Genomic DNA, 17359 nt, shown 5'->3' with positions numbered 1-17359 from the left:
AATAAAAAAAGTTAATTCTCAAATTTTAATCGCGATTAGTTTAGTCGACCTAACATAGATTGAAATTGAATTAATCTGAATATTAATCGAATAAATTATCGATTAAATCTCGATTGAAAGTTGACAGGGGGCCATTTTTGTACGTAAAAATAATAGAAATGTCTTGCATGCAGATGGTAGCAAAACACTTTGTCATAAAAGTCGAGATGGGTGTCGATATATAGGTTTTAGGGAGTGCCGATTTCGAAAATAATGACCATTTTGGAATCCGAAATGGCGGCCATGCACTGTGTCATAAAAGTCGTCATGTGTGTCGTTTTATACGTTTTAGGGGGCCCCAATTTTGAAAATGATGACCATTTTGGAATCCAAAATGGCGGCCATGCACTATGCCATAAAAGTCGTCATGGGTGTCGTTTTATAGGTTTTAGGGGGCGCAGATTTCGAAAATGATGACCATTTTGGATTCCAAGATGGCGGCCATGCACTATGTCATAAAAGTCGTCATGGATGTCGTTTTATAGGTTTTAGGGGGCCCCGATTTAGAAAATGATGACCATTTTGAAATCCAAAATGGCGGCCATGCACTATGTCATAAAAGTCGTCATGGGTGTCGTTTTATAGGTTTTGGGGGGCGCAGATTTAGAAAATGATAACCATTTTGGATTCCAAAATGGCGGCCATGCACTATGTCATAAAAGTCGTCATGGGTGTCGTTTTATAGGTTTTAGGGGGCGCAGATTTCGAAAATGATGACCATTTTGGATTCCAAGATGGCGGCCATGCACTATGTCATAAAAGTCGTCATGTATGTCGTTTTATAGGTTTTAGGGGGCCCCGCTTTCGAAAATGATGACCATTTTGGAATCCAAAATGGCGGCCATGCACTATGTCATAAAAGTCGTCATGGGTGTCGTTTTATAGGTTTTAGGGGGCGCAGATTTCGAAAATGATAACATTTTCAATTTAAAAATGGCGGCAATGCACTATGTCATAAAAGTCGTCATGGATATCGTTTTATAGGTTTTAGGGGGCGCAGATTTCGAAAATGATGACTATTTTGGATTCCAAGATGGCGGCCATGCACTATGTCATAAAAGTCGTCATGGATGTCGTTTTATAGGCTTTAGGGGGCGCAGATTTCGAAAATGATAACATTTTCAATTTCAAAATGGCGGCAATGCACTATGTCATAAAAGTCGTCATGGATATCGTTTTATAGGTTTTAGGGGGCGCAGATTTCGAAAATGATGACTATTTTGGATTCCACTTTTATGACAAAATACGTAGCCGCCATCTTGGATTATAAAAATATCATCGTTTTCGAATTCTGCACTCCCTAAAACCTATAAATCGACATCCGTGACGACGCAAGTTATCTTTATTTTCAGATCTAACAAATTGCTACAGAATACAAAGGACAAAAAAGAAGCGAAGAGGTAATGAAACAAGCAAAAATACAGATGATTCCTCGACGCAATTGGGTGATTCTTAAATTGTGTCCAGATTTTTTTTGTCATAAAAGTTTTTATTTTTCACATATTACTCTCACAAGTTCCGTGACATTTCGACCTTGTAATTTTTTAAGTAAATGTTTTTGTTTATCTATGAGGATCTCACTAGAATAGTATAATCAAGGTATGTTTATATTTGATGAATGAAATAGTAACGCAAAAAATATATATATTTGTGTCTTATATTCCTGCCGAAGACTTTTATTTTACCTTTTCCTTCTACACAAGTTTGGCCAAGTAATAAGAATTTAGGGCTCTCAATTTTATTTTGACTTCTACAACAGTAAAGCTATGAGGCCATGTTTGGTATCGTTTTCGTATAAATTCGCAGTACCAAATTTAGTTAAGGTATCACATTGACACCATTCCGAAGTAGAAACATATAAACTTATTAAAATACTTTCTTTTAAACTCCTCTTCACGCTTAAACTGCTGAACAGTTTTAATTTAAATTTGGTACACATATATTTTGAGTCCCGAGACAGGATATAATAAGTTATCTCAAAAATCATCCTTTAAAGGTGTGAAATGAGGTGTAGGGGGGAATTCAGAATTGACTTCTTGAAGTTAATACTGTTTAAGTTTAGGTTTGAAGTCATGTTTTTTCATCATTTTTAACTAAATCAAAGATGTAGACCATCCCAAATTTCATATAAATCGGTTCAGCGGTTATTGATTTCCCGTACAAATTTCCACGCCACTTTTCACACCTTCAAAAGATGATTTTGGTTATAAGATCTATCCTATGTCCTGTTCCGGGACGCAAACTATTTCTATACCAAATTTCAACGAAATCGGTTCAGCGGTTAAGCGTCAAGAAGAGTTTCAAAAAAACCGGCCAAGTGCGAGTCGGACTCGCGTATTAAGGGTTCCGTACATTAAGTCCGACTCGCGCTTGACTGCACATTTCTAATAGGTTTTCCTGTCATCTATAGGTAAAGAACTATTTTGTGTATTCAGACGGACATACATACAGACGCACGAGTGATCCTATAAGGGTTCCGTTTTTTCCTTTTGAGGTACGGAACCCTAAAAAGATTTTTTTTATTTTGTGGAATGGTGTCAATGTGATACCTTAAATGGATTCAGCACCCCAGATTTATACGAAAACGATACCAAACACGGCCTAGAACCTTCACTGATATAGATATATCAAGATAAAATTGAGAGCCCTAAATAAACTTTCAAGAGCGGATATCTCAAAAACTATTCAACATATCGAAACAATTGACTGAATAAACTTGTAACAAATTAAATTAACTTTCCTTTTGTATAAGTGGCCATGTCGCTGAGATGCATAGTTTCCGAGATATTATCGAAAAACCGGAAAATGGGACCTTCAAAGCCCCCTCTCTCCCCCCCGCTCAAGGGCTACGGCCGGGGACTTTTGATATGTTCACCTCCTAACTTGTCAAACCGAGTTACGGAGTCAAAAATTGTGTTCCGAGCATTTCCCTCTACAACTTTTGGAGCATTCGTTGCCTGACCTAAGTAGCTTATTGCATTTCTTTAAAAACTTTTCTGTAAAAGGTTGACGGGTGTTGGGTGTTTATATGGTTTCGGTCGACTATTATCATTTGCATTGCCCATGATGACTTACTAGAATTACGAGCACACGAGACACTAATAGTAGTTTGACAAACCTTGGTTTTCAAGAGGTATTTTATATTGACATTTGCTGTCACAAATTTGCTGTCAGATTTAGTCGCAAACCGCACGCAAAGTGCACACAAATGTGTCGACACCTTGTTACGGAAAAGTGTAGACACGGCGACGACACTTTGTTTCGAAACAATTCTAGACACATTGTGTGGACTCTGTTACGACACATCTGACATTTAGTTACCACTTTGTGATTCTGCGACTGGAATGGTTATATGGGAAGCTAACCCGAGTTTTAAACTTAGCAAGTCGAAAGTGGAGTACTTAGTAATTAACATAATACTTTCATTTAATAACAAATTTTGGCTTCATTAAATTAAAACTACATCTCATTTACCTCCTCGACGAAATCCAAGTCATCGTCTTCACCGGTTTGTGCCAATTGTTTTTTGAGCGCCTGAAACACGAGACGGCGTCAAAAACGGTTAACTCGCATACAAATTGACAAGACGATAATATATCGCCTTGTTAACTTGTTCTTTTCACATTAAAATAAAGAAATGGAAACGCAGCAACATGAATGCCGCTAATAAATTTGCAAAACAACTACAGCTATTTATATTGTTATTTACATTATACACAGGTTTGTTATTTACATTCCACCAATTTATTTAACTTGTCGTTTAATAGACCTAAACGATTTATTTACAGAGTTCAGTGTTTATTTACAACAAGTGCAAACCCGGGTCGTCGCGGTAAAGCGAGTGAGTCACTATGTTCTGTCCTATATGGAGTTAGTATTGTATGTTTCATAAAATAAACACTCATACCATAAATAATAATTACAATGTTATTTATAAATTAACGTGTTTCGATTAGTGGATGTTTATCGATTGATAACATTAATTGTGTAGCTTTGTAATAAAATAACGTACATAAATAGCACAATAAGATAATTAAAACATAATGTAATTACAATATAACTGGAATTATAAAATGTGTTAAGCTTGGTTATATGTGTATTAGTAAAATCGTTTGCATCAAAGGTTATTTTGTTATCAATGTATTATTAACAAGTTTGAATGACCACTCACCATCACAATTTTATTATCACTTTCATTCTTAGCCTAATGTAGCGAGCTGCATAAGTGCATACCTACATTATGAATTGAATTCTTTCATAAAGTATTATATATTCATAAATTGGGTATACACTTTTGCAGCTGGATGTACAGTCAACTGCTGAGAAAATTGACCCCCCCCCCCCCCCCCCCCCCCGCCCCTACATTGAAGTTTGTATGCAAAGGTGCTAAGCGAATAGTATTGCTGACTACATTTGTCATAAAATGTTAGTGTTAAAATACAGTAAATGTTTGTTAGTGTAACGGAAACATAGATAGGTGTAGTAATAAGTAGATACATATCAAGAAATAAACCAACACTTTCAACACCAACACGAATGACCCAATAAGATCGAAGGGGTCAAACAAATAACCCTTCAAAAGCTTCAAATACAATCGTTTATACAGACTGACTAAAACATAACTGCATTCCCGTTGCCAGGGAGGTTATGTGACTATACTGAGCAATTTTTACTATGGGACCAACCCCGGAATTGCGAAAGAAAATTTTACCCTCCCATAGAAAATGTATGAAACAGCCAAATTTTTCTCGCGATTTCGGGGTTGCTCCCAATGTAGTTATTTTTTTGGCATCCTATACAGTGCGTAGTAAACCAGGAGAGAACATGGTGACTTGTGCTTCTCTAAAAGCGGTGAGGCGAACCAGCGTATGAGGAATATTAACCTGTGCGTCTTATTCTTGACTCGAGATCGCCAAGCAGGGCCTGAATGGTGTAAATACCTGTTTCACATTAAACCAGTTAACGGCACTAACATTACTGTTTGGTGTAGGAATGCTGCTTAACATACTCGTAGATTGCTGTTCAATAAACTTATGTGAGGAATTTATTACTGTTCGATATTTCGAGACATGGATTAAGGTTATGAAATTAAATTTACGCCGCGAAGTAATGTATAAAATGTATGTCGGAAAACAAAAACGTTTACGCAACATTTATATTTTAATGTAGTCTTTCATAAATCATTAAATACAAAAATGTTATTGTATCTTTATCCACGTTGTGCCGAAGTTGTTATCAACTTATCAGAAAATATATTTATTCTACCAACTTCATAATTAATTATTATTTAAGAGCGCTATTACATTTCGGCGTTGAGCGAGTTTAGGTATTTTACGCGCTGCGGCAGGCCGTGCGAGCTCAGTACGCCGATCCCTTCTACCACACTCGCACTACAATGATGGATTAAACATTCTTGATCCTTCGCGAAGCATATTGAAATCAACCATAACAACACTAACTGTACTTAACTTTTAAAGTTCTAAAACTGTTATTTGGTAAGTACGAAAATACTAAATGCAGTGCAAATGTACATAAGGGCTGTTCATAAATTACGTCATCTATTTTTGACGATTTTTGACCCCCCCCCCCCTCAAATCATCCAAAAATCAAGCTTCGGATGAATCTGTTTCCTCCTACGTCATGTTACCATCATCCGATGTCCAGACCCCCCCCCACTCCTCCCATTTGAAACGACGTAATTTATGAATAGCCCCATACTTGTACTTATGAAGGTATATTACTCGAAAGAAATTATAGGTACCTACTCGCTTATTTACATGTTTCGTCATTGCATTTGGTACCTATAGGTTGTAAAGTTTGTATCAACGAGGGTTTAAAAACGAACTGGTACTGAGGATCTGATGATGATTAAGGTGGTCACGGATACCAATCAACCATGTAGTAACATGATTAGGCTCGTTTGATTCGTCTCAACAAGATCTTTGACACTGAAGATACACAGGGTCTGATGATGGAGCTGGAAGGTGGCCACGGGTACCAGTCTATCATGTAACTAAACAACTTCGTGTTTGGGCTCGTTTGATTCGTCTCAACAAGATCTTTGACACAAGACAGTCCTGAGGGTCTGATGATGGAGCTGGAAGGTACCATTACCAATCAACCATGCAACTAAACCACATCTCAACAAGATCTTTGACACAAGGTAGTACTCAGGGTCTGATGATGGAGCGCGAAGGTGGCGACGGGTACCTGTCTATCATCATCAGCTCCATCATCAGACCCTGAGTAGTATCTTGTGTCAAACATATTATTGCGACGAATCAAACGAGCCCAAACACGAAGTGGTTCAGTTACATGGTAGACTGGTACCCGTGGCCACAGTCCAGCTCCATCATCAGACCCTGAGTACTAACTTGTGTCAAAGATCTTGTTGCGACGAATCGAACGAAGCCAAACACGAAGTGGTTTAGTTGCATGGTTGATTGGTACCGGTGACCACCTTCCGGATCCATCATCAGACCCTCAGTACTACCTTGTGTCAAAGATCTTGTTGCGACAAATCAAACGAGCCCAAACACGAAGTGGTTCAGTTACATGGTAGACTGGTACCCGTGGCCACAGTCCAGCTCCATCATCAGACCCTGAGTACTAACTTGTGTCAAAGATCTTGTTGAGACGAATCAAACGAGCCTAAACACGAAGTGGTTTAGTTGCATGGTTGATTGGTACCGGTGACCACCTTCCGGCTCCAACATCAGACCCTGAGTACTATCTTGTGTCAAAGATCTTATAGAAACGAATAAAACGAGCCTAAACACGAAGTGGTTTAGTGGCATGGTTGATTGGTACCGGTGACCACCTGCCGGCTCCATCATCAGACCCTGAGTACTATCTTGTGTCAAAGATCTTGTTGAGACGAATCAAACGAGCCTAAACACGAAGTGGTTTAGTTGCATGGTTGATTGGTACCGGTGACCACCTTCCGGCTCCATCATCAGACCCTGAGTATTATCTTGTGCCAAAGATCTTGTTGAGACGAATCAAACGAGCCCAAACACGAAGTGGTTTAGTTGCATGGTTGATTGGTACCGGTGACCACCTTCCGGCTCCATCATCAGACCCTGAGTACTATCTTAAGTCAAAGATCTTGTTGAGATGAATAAAACGAGCCTAAACACGAAGTGGTTTTATTAGTTGCATTGTTGATTGGTACTGGTGACCACCTTCCGGCTCCATCATCAGACCCTGAGTACTATCTTAAGTCAAAGATCTTGTTGAGCCGAATCAAACGAGCCCAAACACGAAGTGGTTTAGTTGCATGGTTGATTGGTACCGGTGACCACATTCCGGCTCCATCATCAGACCCTGAGTACTATCTTGTGTCAAAGATCTTGTTGAGATGAATCAAACGAGCCCAAACACGAAGTGGTTTAGTTGCATGGTTGATTGGTACCGGTGACCACCTTCCGGCTCCATCATCAGACCCTGAGTACTATCTTAAGTCAAAGATCTTGTTGAGACGAATAAAACGAGCCTAAACACGAAGTGGTTTAGTTGCATTGTTGATTGGTACTGGTGACCACCTTCCGGCTCCATCATCAGACCCTGAGTACTATCTTAAGTCAAAGATCTTGTTGAGCCGAATCAAACGAGCCCAAACACGAAGTGGTTTAGTTGCATGGTTGATTGATACCGGTGACCACCTTCCGGCTCCATCATCAGACCCTGAGTCAAACTATCTTGAGTCAAATAAATACATATAGAATGTCAGGTCGTTTTAAATATTTTTAATCCTGTCCGGTAGTTTATTAAACTGTATCATTATAAATTATAATACTATAAAAACGGTGCTAGGATCAAAGTCTCTCGTTGCGGTTTACACGCACACAGTATAGCGTTTTACACGGCGCCCGCCGCACACAATGATAAAAAACCTCGTCGTCGCCGTTGAAAATGTGCGGAGCCGACCGACACACGTCCTGCCTCTACAAGCTCTGCCGCGGCACTGAGCTGGCGCAGCGCGCGTCATCGGTAATATAGAGTAGTTTTCAAAAAATTGCCAAAAAATTATAGTAGAATTTCATAAACACTAATGTATACCAACAGTATAAGCAAACGTTGCAGATTGCTTGAGTATGAAAATGACTTCGATATTAAGTAGATTTTCGTAGGAATTGACACTTGTTTCGGAGAGAAAATCGAGTTCGTTTTACTTTGATTTTCTCTTTCTCAAAGGTATGTAGGAAAAATATAGTTTGATATGCCTAAAGTACAGGGTATTAGTAATACAAAATAGCCAGGTTTAGCAGAGTAAAATTCTCAACATTTCCAAATAAGAGCTCGCCATTCAGTGCTTCACGGGGTTTTTCGGAAACGACCATCAGAAAAAAAATCATTACTAATTTAATAAGTCCTTTTTCTAATATTTACAACGATATTTATAAAGATAAGAAGACGCTTTTACTGGAACACGTACTCATTGTTTCTAATAATGAGCGCAAAGTCCTGAATTTCGTCGACTAGTATCATCAATTTTGCATTATTTCGACTTTTCTTGTAAGAGCGCTCTTAATAAATAACAATTATCGCCGTATCAATAGAAATTACCAAATATATAAGTCCAGATAGTGTCTAATGTTGTAGCATAGACCGAAAATATACTTTGTTATTTTCAACAACTTTAAATATACGAAAAACCCAAAACACACGAGAATTACTTCTCAATCTACAAAAATCTACTAATCTCAATCTACAATGGAATTATCTTTACATATCATCAGGTGACAAGCAAAATCACTAATTACTAAAATAAAATTAAACAGAAATCGACCTTCTTTTAGTACTAATATGGTTCACTATGGCTATGAACTTGTGGTGGTAATTAGTGAGTTTTGCTTGTCACCTGACGATATTACGTATTGTATGTCAATCGAAAAGTAAGATTGGCGTATTATAAAAGTCCAAAAGGAGTAAGCTAGTGTGTACTCACTTCTACGGACTGGCGGTACTGTTCCATCATGTTCTTGCTGGCGTCCAGCTCGGCCAGCTTCTTCACCACCACGTCCGCCACGCTCTTCTCCGTCACGTCTATCTTGTCTCTGGAAGTACAGTTTACGAATACTTTAGTTCACAATCCCACTAATCCGGGTTAACCGGTTAAACCTGGAATTACCATAGTACCCCAGTACATTGAATAATTTTACGGTTGTACTCACTTGTTTTGTTTTAAGTCACTTGCGCGACATGTTTCGGAGAGCCTAGGTCTCCTTTCTCAAGCACCAACAGTGCGAGCAGCGTTCACGACGGCCGTATATCGCGTACCACATACGCGTACATTAAAACAAGTGAGTCTAAACCGTAAAATTATTCAATGTTAGTATGTCTCACAACAGTTTAAATTCGGTTACCAGTACAATTAGACACTGGTTTAACTGGTTAACCCCAGGTTAGTGGGATGGTGCAAGTGGGGCTTAGAGGTTTAGCCGATGGCTGCATTGATTGTATTGCAAGCATATACTCACGAGCTTACTAGGGTAATAATTCATGGTAATTTTTTTATAACGTTCAAGCTGGTCAAAGAACTAAGGTTTCACATCACATAAGGGAACACAAATCCTTGGGTTTACTTAGCGTGATATTTGATCCTGATTATTTATACCCGGGTACAAATTGTAACATACTCTAGCTGGGAAACGGCCTTTACAATGTTATTTATGTAATGTAGGTGTACATTAGCAGATCAGGTATGTTCGCTAATTTTGAATGATGTCTAACGCCCATTAGTGCATTTAAGATTAGCTCTGTAAAATACCGTATTGTTGTTTATTTGCTGTATTTGTAGAGGCTCGCGAATGTGGTTCGCTGTCCGATGTTTTTTTGTTTTCGTAAAGTAAGCCTCCAAACAAATCAATTAAATCATTACTTTGGTATAATATATAACATAAAGACGTATACTTAGTTGGGTTTCCCAAGCTCCATATTTGTAAGTTAACTTGATTTGCCAGATGGTCAAATTGTTGTATTTATGTAGATAAAAGATAGGTCCAAACAAGGAGTTGGTTAAGAGCATTGGCTCCTGTGAAGCCAAGGTTGCGAGTTCAAGTCCTATTCGGACTTTCGGACTATACAGTTTTTATTTAGTAGCGCCTGATTTTGAATATTTTGAGACACCCTAGCCACTTGTTAAGTTTGATACTTGTTGCAGTAGGTATCGCTGTGAGTACCTTTCGAAGCCATATCCGTTTTAAACAGAAATAATACAATGGAAATTTTAACTGCTTACAGCGGAGTTCAAGTTTAGGTCCCCCGGCTGTTTATGTTTTTCAGTTAATAACTACAAACAAACAGTAACTCACTTGAGCGCCTGCGCGAGCCTCATTGAGTCGGCGTCATCAGTGACAGCGGCGGCCGCGGCGGCCAAGCGCAGCGCTCTCAGCAGTTCACTCAGACGGTTATCCAGCGCCAGCACGCGCTCCAACAACGTGCCGCGCTCCGCATCCTCGGCCTCGGAGCGGTGCCGCTGTGCGATGGCGGCCGAGAGGTTGCGCAGCGAGTCCCGCTCGGAGGTGGAGTCGGGGTCGCAGGACTCGCGCTCCGGGGACAGCTCCTCGCCGCTCCACGCGCCGCCCGCCTCCGCGCCCGACCACCACTCTTCCGCGCATTCTGTACAATATAACAATTTAAAGTTTAACAGTTTAAAGCCGAAGCATAACCCGGCACCGAGCGTCACGTCGCACTTAACTTGCCTACACTACATTATAGCATTGGGAAACTGTAAAGATAGCTGTAAGATTTATTACATAAATCAATAAAATGGTGAGACATTTTTAGACAGAAGATTACGCGACGTCGAGGAATCATCGATGAGGGTAGCGAGTTCCCACTACAGCCAATAATGAACGACTACCGATAGTTTGTTTTGTTCTCTGGACTCTTCGGTTAACGTCGGACGTGGGGGGGGCTTCTGATACAATGTGACCCAATTATGCAGAGTGTGGCGCCTAGAGACTAAAGGCTAAACAAATCAACTAATGCGTGCCTTCGGCACAGCTGTAGGTCTGCTTACCAGGGTCGGTAACGAGGCACGGCTCGGTCTCGGAGTCGAGCAGGTCGGCGGAGTTGTCGTTGTCGTCGGAGACGCGCGAGCGGTCGTCGTCGGCCGCGGCCGCGGGCGCGGGCGGCGGCGCGGAGCGGAGCGCCTTTGCCACGGCCGTGAGCAGCCCGCCGCGCTCCTCGTCCGGCGACAACGCTTCTCCGCTGTCGCTGCGGCTGGGGATAAAAGTATTGTCAATGTAAGCTTAATGGTTGTGAAAAGTAGTCAAGGCCTCCAGTGCCAGAGGCAAATGCATTCAGCATAAATCGAATGTAATTATTTATACCACGTCAATGGAAAACAAGCACACGGGCCCATCTGTTACACATATAAATAGTTTTCTATTTATACATTTAAATAGTTTCCTATAAGTTTTAAGACTATGAGTGTGAGGTCCTTGGTACCTGAAGGCGTCGTTATGGTAGACCTGCGGCTCTAGCGCGTGCCTAGGCAAGGCGTAAGCTCTGGCCACCGCATCGGTAAGTCTCGCCAGCCGCCGTGACAGCGCGTCTAGCGCATGCGCGGCGCCGCCGCCGGAGCGCGCGCGCGCCGCAGCGCCCAGGGCTTCTTGGCGCCGCTGCTCGCACATGCGCACGAGCTGCCTGCATTCTGCGCGTCTGTACGATACAAATATAAATTAGTTATTTGTGATAAGTGTGAAAGACGCGGACAAGTGGTTTAGGTACATTTAGAAAGTTTCGTGAAAATTGCCCTTGCACACATATTAGTAGAATACAACATATTGAGTTAAGTTACCGAACTAGTGGAATTCAGCGATTATGCGAAAAATTGGTTACAAAGTGACATTTAGCATTAAATTAAAAAAAAACATTTGTGACATTTTATGTGTTAAGAGGGCTATATAGCTGCTCATCTATTATATGTATGTTTGTATACAACATACAAATATGTATGCAGAGGTGCTAAGCTAATAGTTTTGCTGACTACATCAGTAAAGTCTCTAGAGTAGGAAATGTTACCGTCGATCAAGGTCCTTGTTAGCGCGCGCGAGTTCGGCCTCCGCTTCGCGCAGGGAATCTCCGAGCGCGCCCGTCTCCGCGGCCAGGAAATCCTGCATTTCCGCTGCCTCGCGTTCGGCCTCGGCCAGGCGCGCCTCCAGGACGCGGGCGGACTCGCGCGCCGAACATGCCTCCTGTGTACAAAAAAGTATACCATTAACATAATAAGATCAAATATACCACCACTACCAACTAAAATACGGGCTGTTTGTATTCATAATTTATTGAAATCAGCTTATAGAGAAAGTTCAACAGACCGCTATGGAATGACTGCTACGCATGACACAATCCACTGGAAAAACTTAAATGCTTTAGATTACATTAATTAAAAAAAATAACGGAAAAAATATAACAATTATAATGAATTCATACTCTAATGGACGTAGCTGCGAATACAAACACTTCACCAACCAGCCGTAAATGTGTAAAGCATCAACAAAATTTAACGAAGCAATTAAAGTTGAAAATTGAGTTTACACTTCTCAGTGTATGCAATTCATTGGTTTACACATGATTTTGGCCATAGATGGCATAGATGATTGAAACGCCCCGCACTTACTATAATATTTATGATGATATTCACAGACAGATAGTGTACTGTCTCTGCGGTAGATTACATCTCATTTGATTAATAGACGTAGCAGACATAATGAATAAACCAGCCACAATAAAATAAAATATATAAATAAAGAACAACAAGCTTTATTAGCACCATCCATTTTCTTACACGCTTCCGCGTTGAATTTGATTACATTATTTTCCCTTTGGGGCTCTTTTTTTTACGAATTTACAAGTCCAGCAAGTCAAAATTGTAATCAAACACCTAGCATTTCTGTACAGAAAAAATGGTAATCCAAGTCCTTTTATGTAAACCATTTTGGGCTGTAAGCCCCTGTAATTGGCCTTATAATTGTGTGTCATTTCAACTCCCAGACACAAAATTATAATTTTAACTTAATAATGGCTCACGCACGGATAAACGCTTAAATTATGATCTTACACGATTAAGTGTTTTTGTATCCGCAAATAAGCACTTATTTTTCCACAACTCAGCTCATGACCTCCGTAAAAACATTCTGACCTCTACAACCCGTTTATAGCATGTAAGTTAACAAGACTCGTGTAAGGTAAACAAGCTTATAATGGCAACAAGTTTCGAAGTTAAGTGCATCGTATGTTTCGACGAGTCATGACTCAGCCGAGACACTTGGAATCACTTGGCATACTCTCAAATGACTGATGGTTGTTGTTATTGACCGTAAAAGAAGGCTGTAAACATATCGCATTCTTGAGTTTATAATTTCAAGTGTCGTATCTTATGAAATGGTATATATTTAGATACTGCACGGAACACTGATGGATGGATTAAACTGTTCACTAATGTCATACTGTCCCAGCAGTCAGTTTTATGACAAATGGTTCGACATTAGAGAATGGCAAGGTCTTGTTCATTGAAATAAATGCACCATACGGAAATTGCCATTATCACAATTATCTGATCTCTGAAAGTACCATGACACTACCTAGTGACATTATTAATACGTTTTTCATTTTATTTGAACTTTGCAGTTTGTTAAATCATAAACAAATATTGTTTATTATGAGGCTCGCGCCAGTCACGCTACTCATAACAAAAACGTAACAATAAACAACGATAAAAACCTTGACCGTTTTTTTAACCATAGACTAATCAAACTATGTACCTGACCTTTCCATCTTGAAATATCGATATCACCAGTTACGATCGCAATTTATAAACGTTCTTCAACTTAGCTCCAATGATATTGATGGCTTAGATTTGCGATAAAGTCAATCAAACGGCTGCAGTAGGTACCTAGGTGCTAGTACCAAGTCAGCCGTGGACCTAAAGTTTGCGCGACATTTACGTACGGTTCGGACCGGGCTGGTAGAAAGTCGCGGAAGTGTAAAATTGCTAATGCAATAACTATTCCCGGCTAGGGTATTCCCGTGGAAAATTGCGCAAAATTTTAACTTCAGCTTATGTAACCGCTTTAGGGATAACTTAATAAATTAAATATCCTCAAATTATTTTCCTCCCAGTTACTTAATCGAATCGAGTTGGTAATTGTTCTATTAATTATCCTGGAAACAATTCATAATTCAACAGGGAATATTACGCAACACTCTGCGTAGAGGTCGTCACTAGCACAATCACGGGGCCTACCACGAAACAAGAAAATCGAAAGTCGGTTTCTGCCTCTCTATCACTCTTGCATATTCGATCGATAGAGAGGCCGAAATTTGGATTTTCGTATTTCGCGGTAGGCCACCTGTAAACAAACCGCCTTGATGCATCAATGGCATAGTGAAAACTTGTCAAAAAACTGTTTAAGGCCTAGTATGTATGTATAAGTTCCTCTATGGTTAACTTTGTGCACTAGTGCTGCACTCTGGCGGCAGAACATTACAGTAATACTCCCAATTCACAACTAAGACTCCAAAAAAAAAAAGGAATTACTTATAATACAAAAACAAGAGATCTAATTATAATAAATCTTATCTAAAATATGTGCTTTCACAAACAAAAATAGTCTGTAAGCCCGCTTTTATACTTTATCTCATGTAATCCATTGTCGTACCGTCTATTGTGTTCCGTGGGTCCCACTCAGTAACCATTTTGGCCCATCTTTCTGGGTGCATGCGGCAGACATGTCCAGCCCAGTCCCACTTAAGCTTAGCGGTCTTGACGTCTCAGCGGTCTTGAGTTTAGGCAGACCGAAAAGGAGATGGCGGGACGACTTGGACGCATTCTACCCCAAATGGTGGGAAAATGCCGATGACAGGGTCGAGTGGAAAAAACGAGGGGAGGCCTTTGCCCAGCAGTGGGACACCAAAGTAGGCTAGGGAAAAAAAATCCATTGTCGTAAGACTGCTTATCACACTCCCGAACCATTATTTAAATTCATTTATCTTAATCCACTTCCTGCGGACGACTGACCTAACATTATTATCTGAAATAGCATAATAATAATAACCAAGCAATGGGCCCTGCCCCGCTGCCGGCGGCACCCTAGGTTATGTTTTTTATAACGTGTTTATATATTTTTTGTAAGTGTTTTTATATTTTACTTTTATACTCACATTGTAAAACCCTAACCTAAGACCCTAATTGAATAAAGGAATAACCAAGCAAAATTCTTGTGACTTTACAAAGGCCTCGCCGTCCTTCAAATGGCATTTAAGTTTTTTGCGACACAGCTATATTTTATTTCCTGTCTTCATATAATGTCGGCTACAGTAAAGGAGCCATAAAGATGACCTTTGACACAATACCTTAGTATAACCCTAGTATACAATTACAATAAGATGAAATTAATACTCACAATGAAGCATCGAAAATCAGGCACTAACATAAAAGTGTTTCTAGAGTTAAGTCACAATTACAAAGTAAAGTTTTAAGGGCACTCCTCCTCTAGAGCTCGCAGGCAACCTGCGGCAGCTGCCCTTGCGCCTGGGTGGACAATAAAATTCTGGGTGTGTCTTGGGTGGAAAACTTACGTGATGCAGGCGGTCGCAGTGCTCGTGTAGCGCGTCGAAGTCGCCGCGCTGCCGCGCCGCCAGCTCGCCCGCTGCGCGTAGCTGCTCTTCTAGAGCCCGCAGATAGCCTGCCCTTGCGCTGGGTGGACAAAAATTCTGGGTCTGTCATGGATGGAAAACGTACGTGATGCAGGCGGTCGCAGTGCTCGCGTAGCGCGTCGATGTCGCCGCGCTGCCGCGCCGCCAGCTCGCCCGCTGCGCGTAGCTGCTCTTCTAGAGCCCGCAGGCACCCCTCGGCACCCGCCCCGGCGCCTGGAAATACAATTCGTTATAGCCAAAATTCATATTTAAATTCAACAACACAAGGTTTAAGTTTAGTGGTGTTTTATTAGTATCTCCGTTGACATTTGCTGGGATGTCAGTCCTTGCGTGACCACGGCTGGTGCAACTCAGCTGAAACGTCGGAATTTAAGGTAAAAACAATGAAATTATATCGCGGTAGACCGTTTGTGTAATTAAATAAGGTTTAAGTTACTCTAAAAGCCTCGTGTAGTTGAGGAGTTTAATTACGACTGGGGCATTACTGTTTTCATATTTTGAAAATTTTAATATAGTCGAGACAGCAGTCAATTGCTCTATATTTAACTACGTAAGTATAGCAATAAATCCTTTCTTGGTTATTTTGAAACACAATGTTGTCTGTGTTTTATGGTTGAATTTCAATTTCGCTAAAAGACGGACCAGACAAAGATCTTGATGGAAATCACCAGTGACGCTTTACTTTGTATTAACGGATTAATAAAGTTAGAGTACTCTTTCACTTAAATCTCAAGTGTGAAGGAACTTTCTATAGGCAATGTGTCCGTGACAATATCAAAGGACGTACAAGGTTACCTTGAATAAATATTAAAAGGTTTACCTAATTCAAGCTTAAATTATTACAATGCAGTTCTCTCCATTTAATTTCGTTTTATATATATGACGTTTAAATTATCAATTTTTTTGCTATTAGCTGGTACACTACACGCGCTTTTTATCAGCAATACTCGTAGGTAGGTATGTAGGCATTTTAAGTTGGATCGATAAGCAAATCACATTCTGTACACAGAATCATTTCATGCTTTCTTTCCTACTAGACTAGAGCATAAGCAACCAAATTTCCAGCTAAACCTTGTAACAATTGCAAGATGACACGCAGGCCATTGTAGTCGCATGTGAGCCTTTCACTTAATCGGCGCCGAACGGTTTGGAAACAAATCGTGTCTAGATTTACGGTCCTCGGTGGCCTTTGGTTGGTCATGCAGATTGTTACGACCGGCTATAGTACATTATTGTCGAGGTTCGGAAGTAGCTACTTGCAGGCTGAGGATTCGTTTTAAACGGACGACCTTGGGAGTCCGTTTAATTGAATCCGAAGCCAGCAAGTAGCCTTCCAGCCGAGTCATATATAGTGCTTTTCTCAAAAATGGTGCAAGAAATATAAATATCATAGAAATATTTTACAAAAGCAACTTTCGTACGTATATATTTTCACAGAAAAAAGTAGAAACAATTGAAAAAATTTGCTTTGCCGCCTTTTTATTTTTTTAATAAAAAAATAGAAGTGTATTTTTCTGCCGAAAATACGCCAACCTATTTGAGACAGCTAAATAGTCGCGGTACTAATCATCTGTTTGGCTGTTTAATGGGCCTGTGCCTTCATTTGATATGGCCATTTCAACTTTTAAAAAGTTTGGAACTCGACAAATAA

At 40.3% G+C, this 17359-nt stretch overlaps 1 protein-coding gene across 5 annotated transcripts in view; it reads right to left on the bottom strand.

The window, feature by feature from the left end:
- Positions 1-3472: 3472 nt before the first annotated feature.
- Positions 3473-17359, bottom strand: part of LOC134792937 (plectin-like) — a 55769-nt gene continuing 41882 nt past the window's right edge. For 3 of the 5 annotated variants that reach the window (XM_063764408.1, XM_063764409.1, XM_063764404.1), the window contains exons 4-10: positions 15794-15921; positions 12073-12245; positions 11497-11709; positions 11066-11268; positions 10356-10662; positions 8990-9098; positions 3481-3573 (exon numbers count right to left, since the gene is read on the bottom strand). In XM_063764408.1, the coding sequence (XP_063620478.1) occupies positions 3499-3573; positions 8990-9098; positions 10356-10662; positions 11066-11268; positions 11497-11709; positions 12073-12245; positions 15794-15921 (1208 nt within the window). In that variant the 3' untranslated portion in view covers positions 3481-3498. Of the gene's footprint in view, positions 3574-4922; positions 4980-8989; positions 9099-10355; positions 10663-11065; positions 11269-11496; positions 11710-12072; positions 12246-15793; positions 15922-17359 lie in introns of all 5 variants that reach the window. The other 2 variants (XM_063764407.1, XM_063764405.1) reach the window with 2 other exon arrangements.

This window comes from Cydia splendana, chromosome 8, assembly GCF_910591565.1.
Source record: "Cydia splendana chromosome 8, ilCydSple1.2, whole genome shotgun sequence".
Taxonomy (NCBI): domain Eukaryota; kingdom Metazoa; phylum Arthropoda; class Insecta; order Lepidoptera; family Tortricidae; genus Cydia; species Cydia splendana.
The sequence above is the reverse complement of the archived record's forward strand: the minus strand, read 5'-3'. Positions and strand labels throughout refer to the sequence as shown.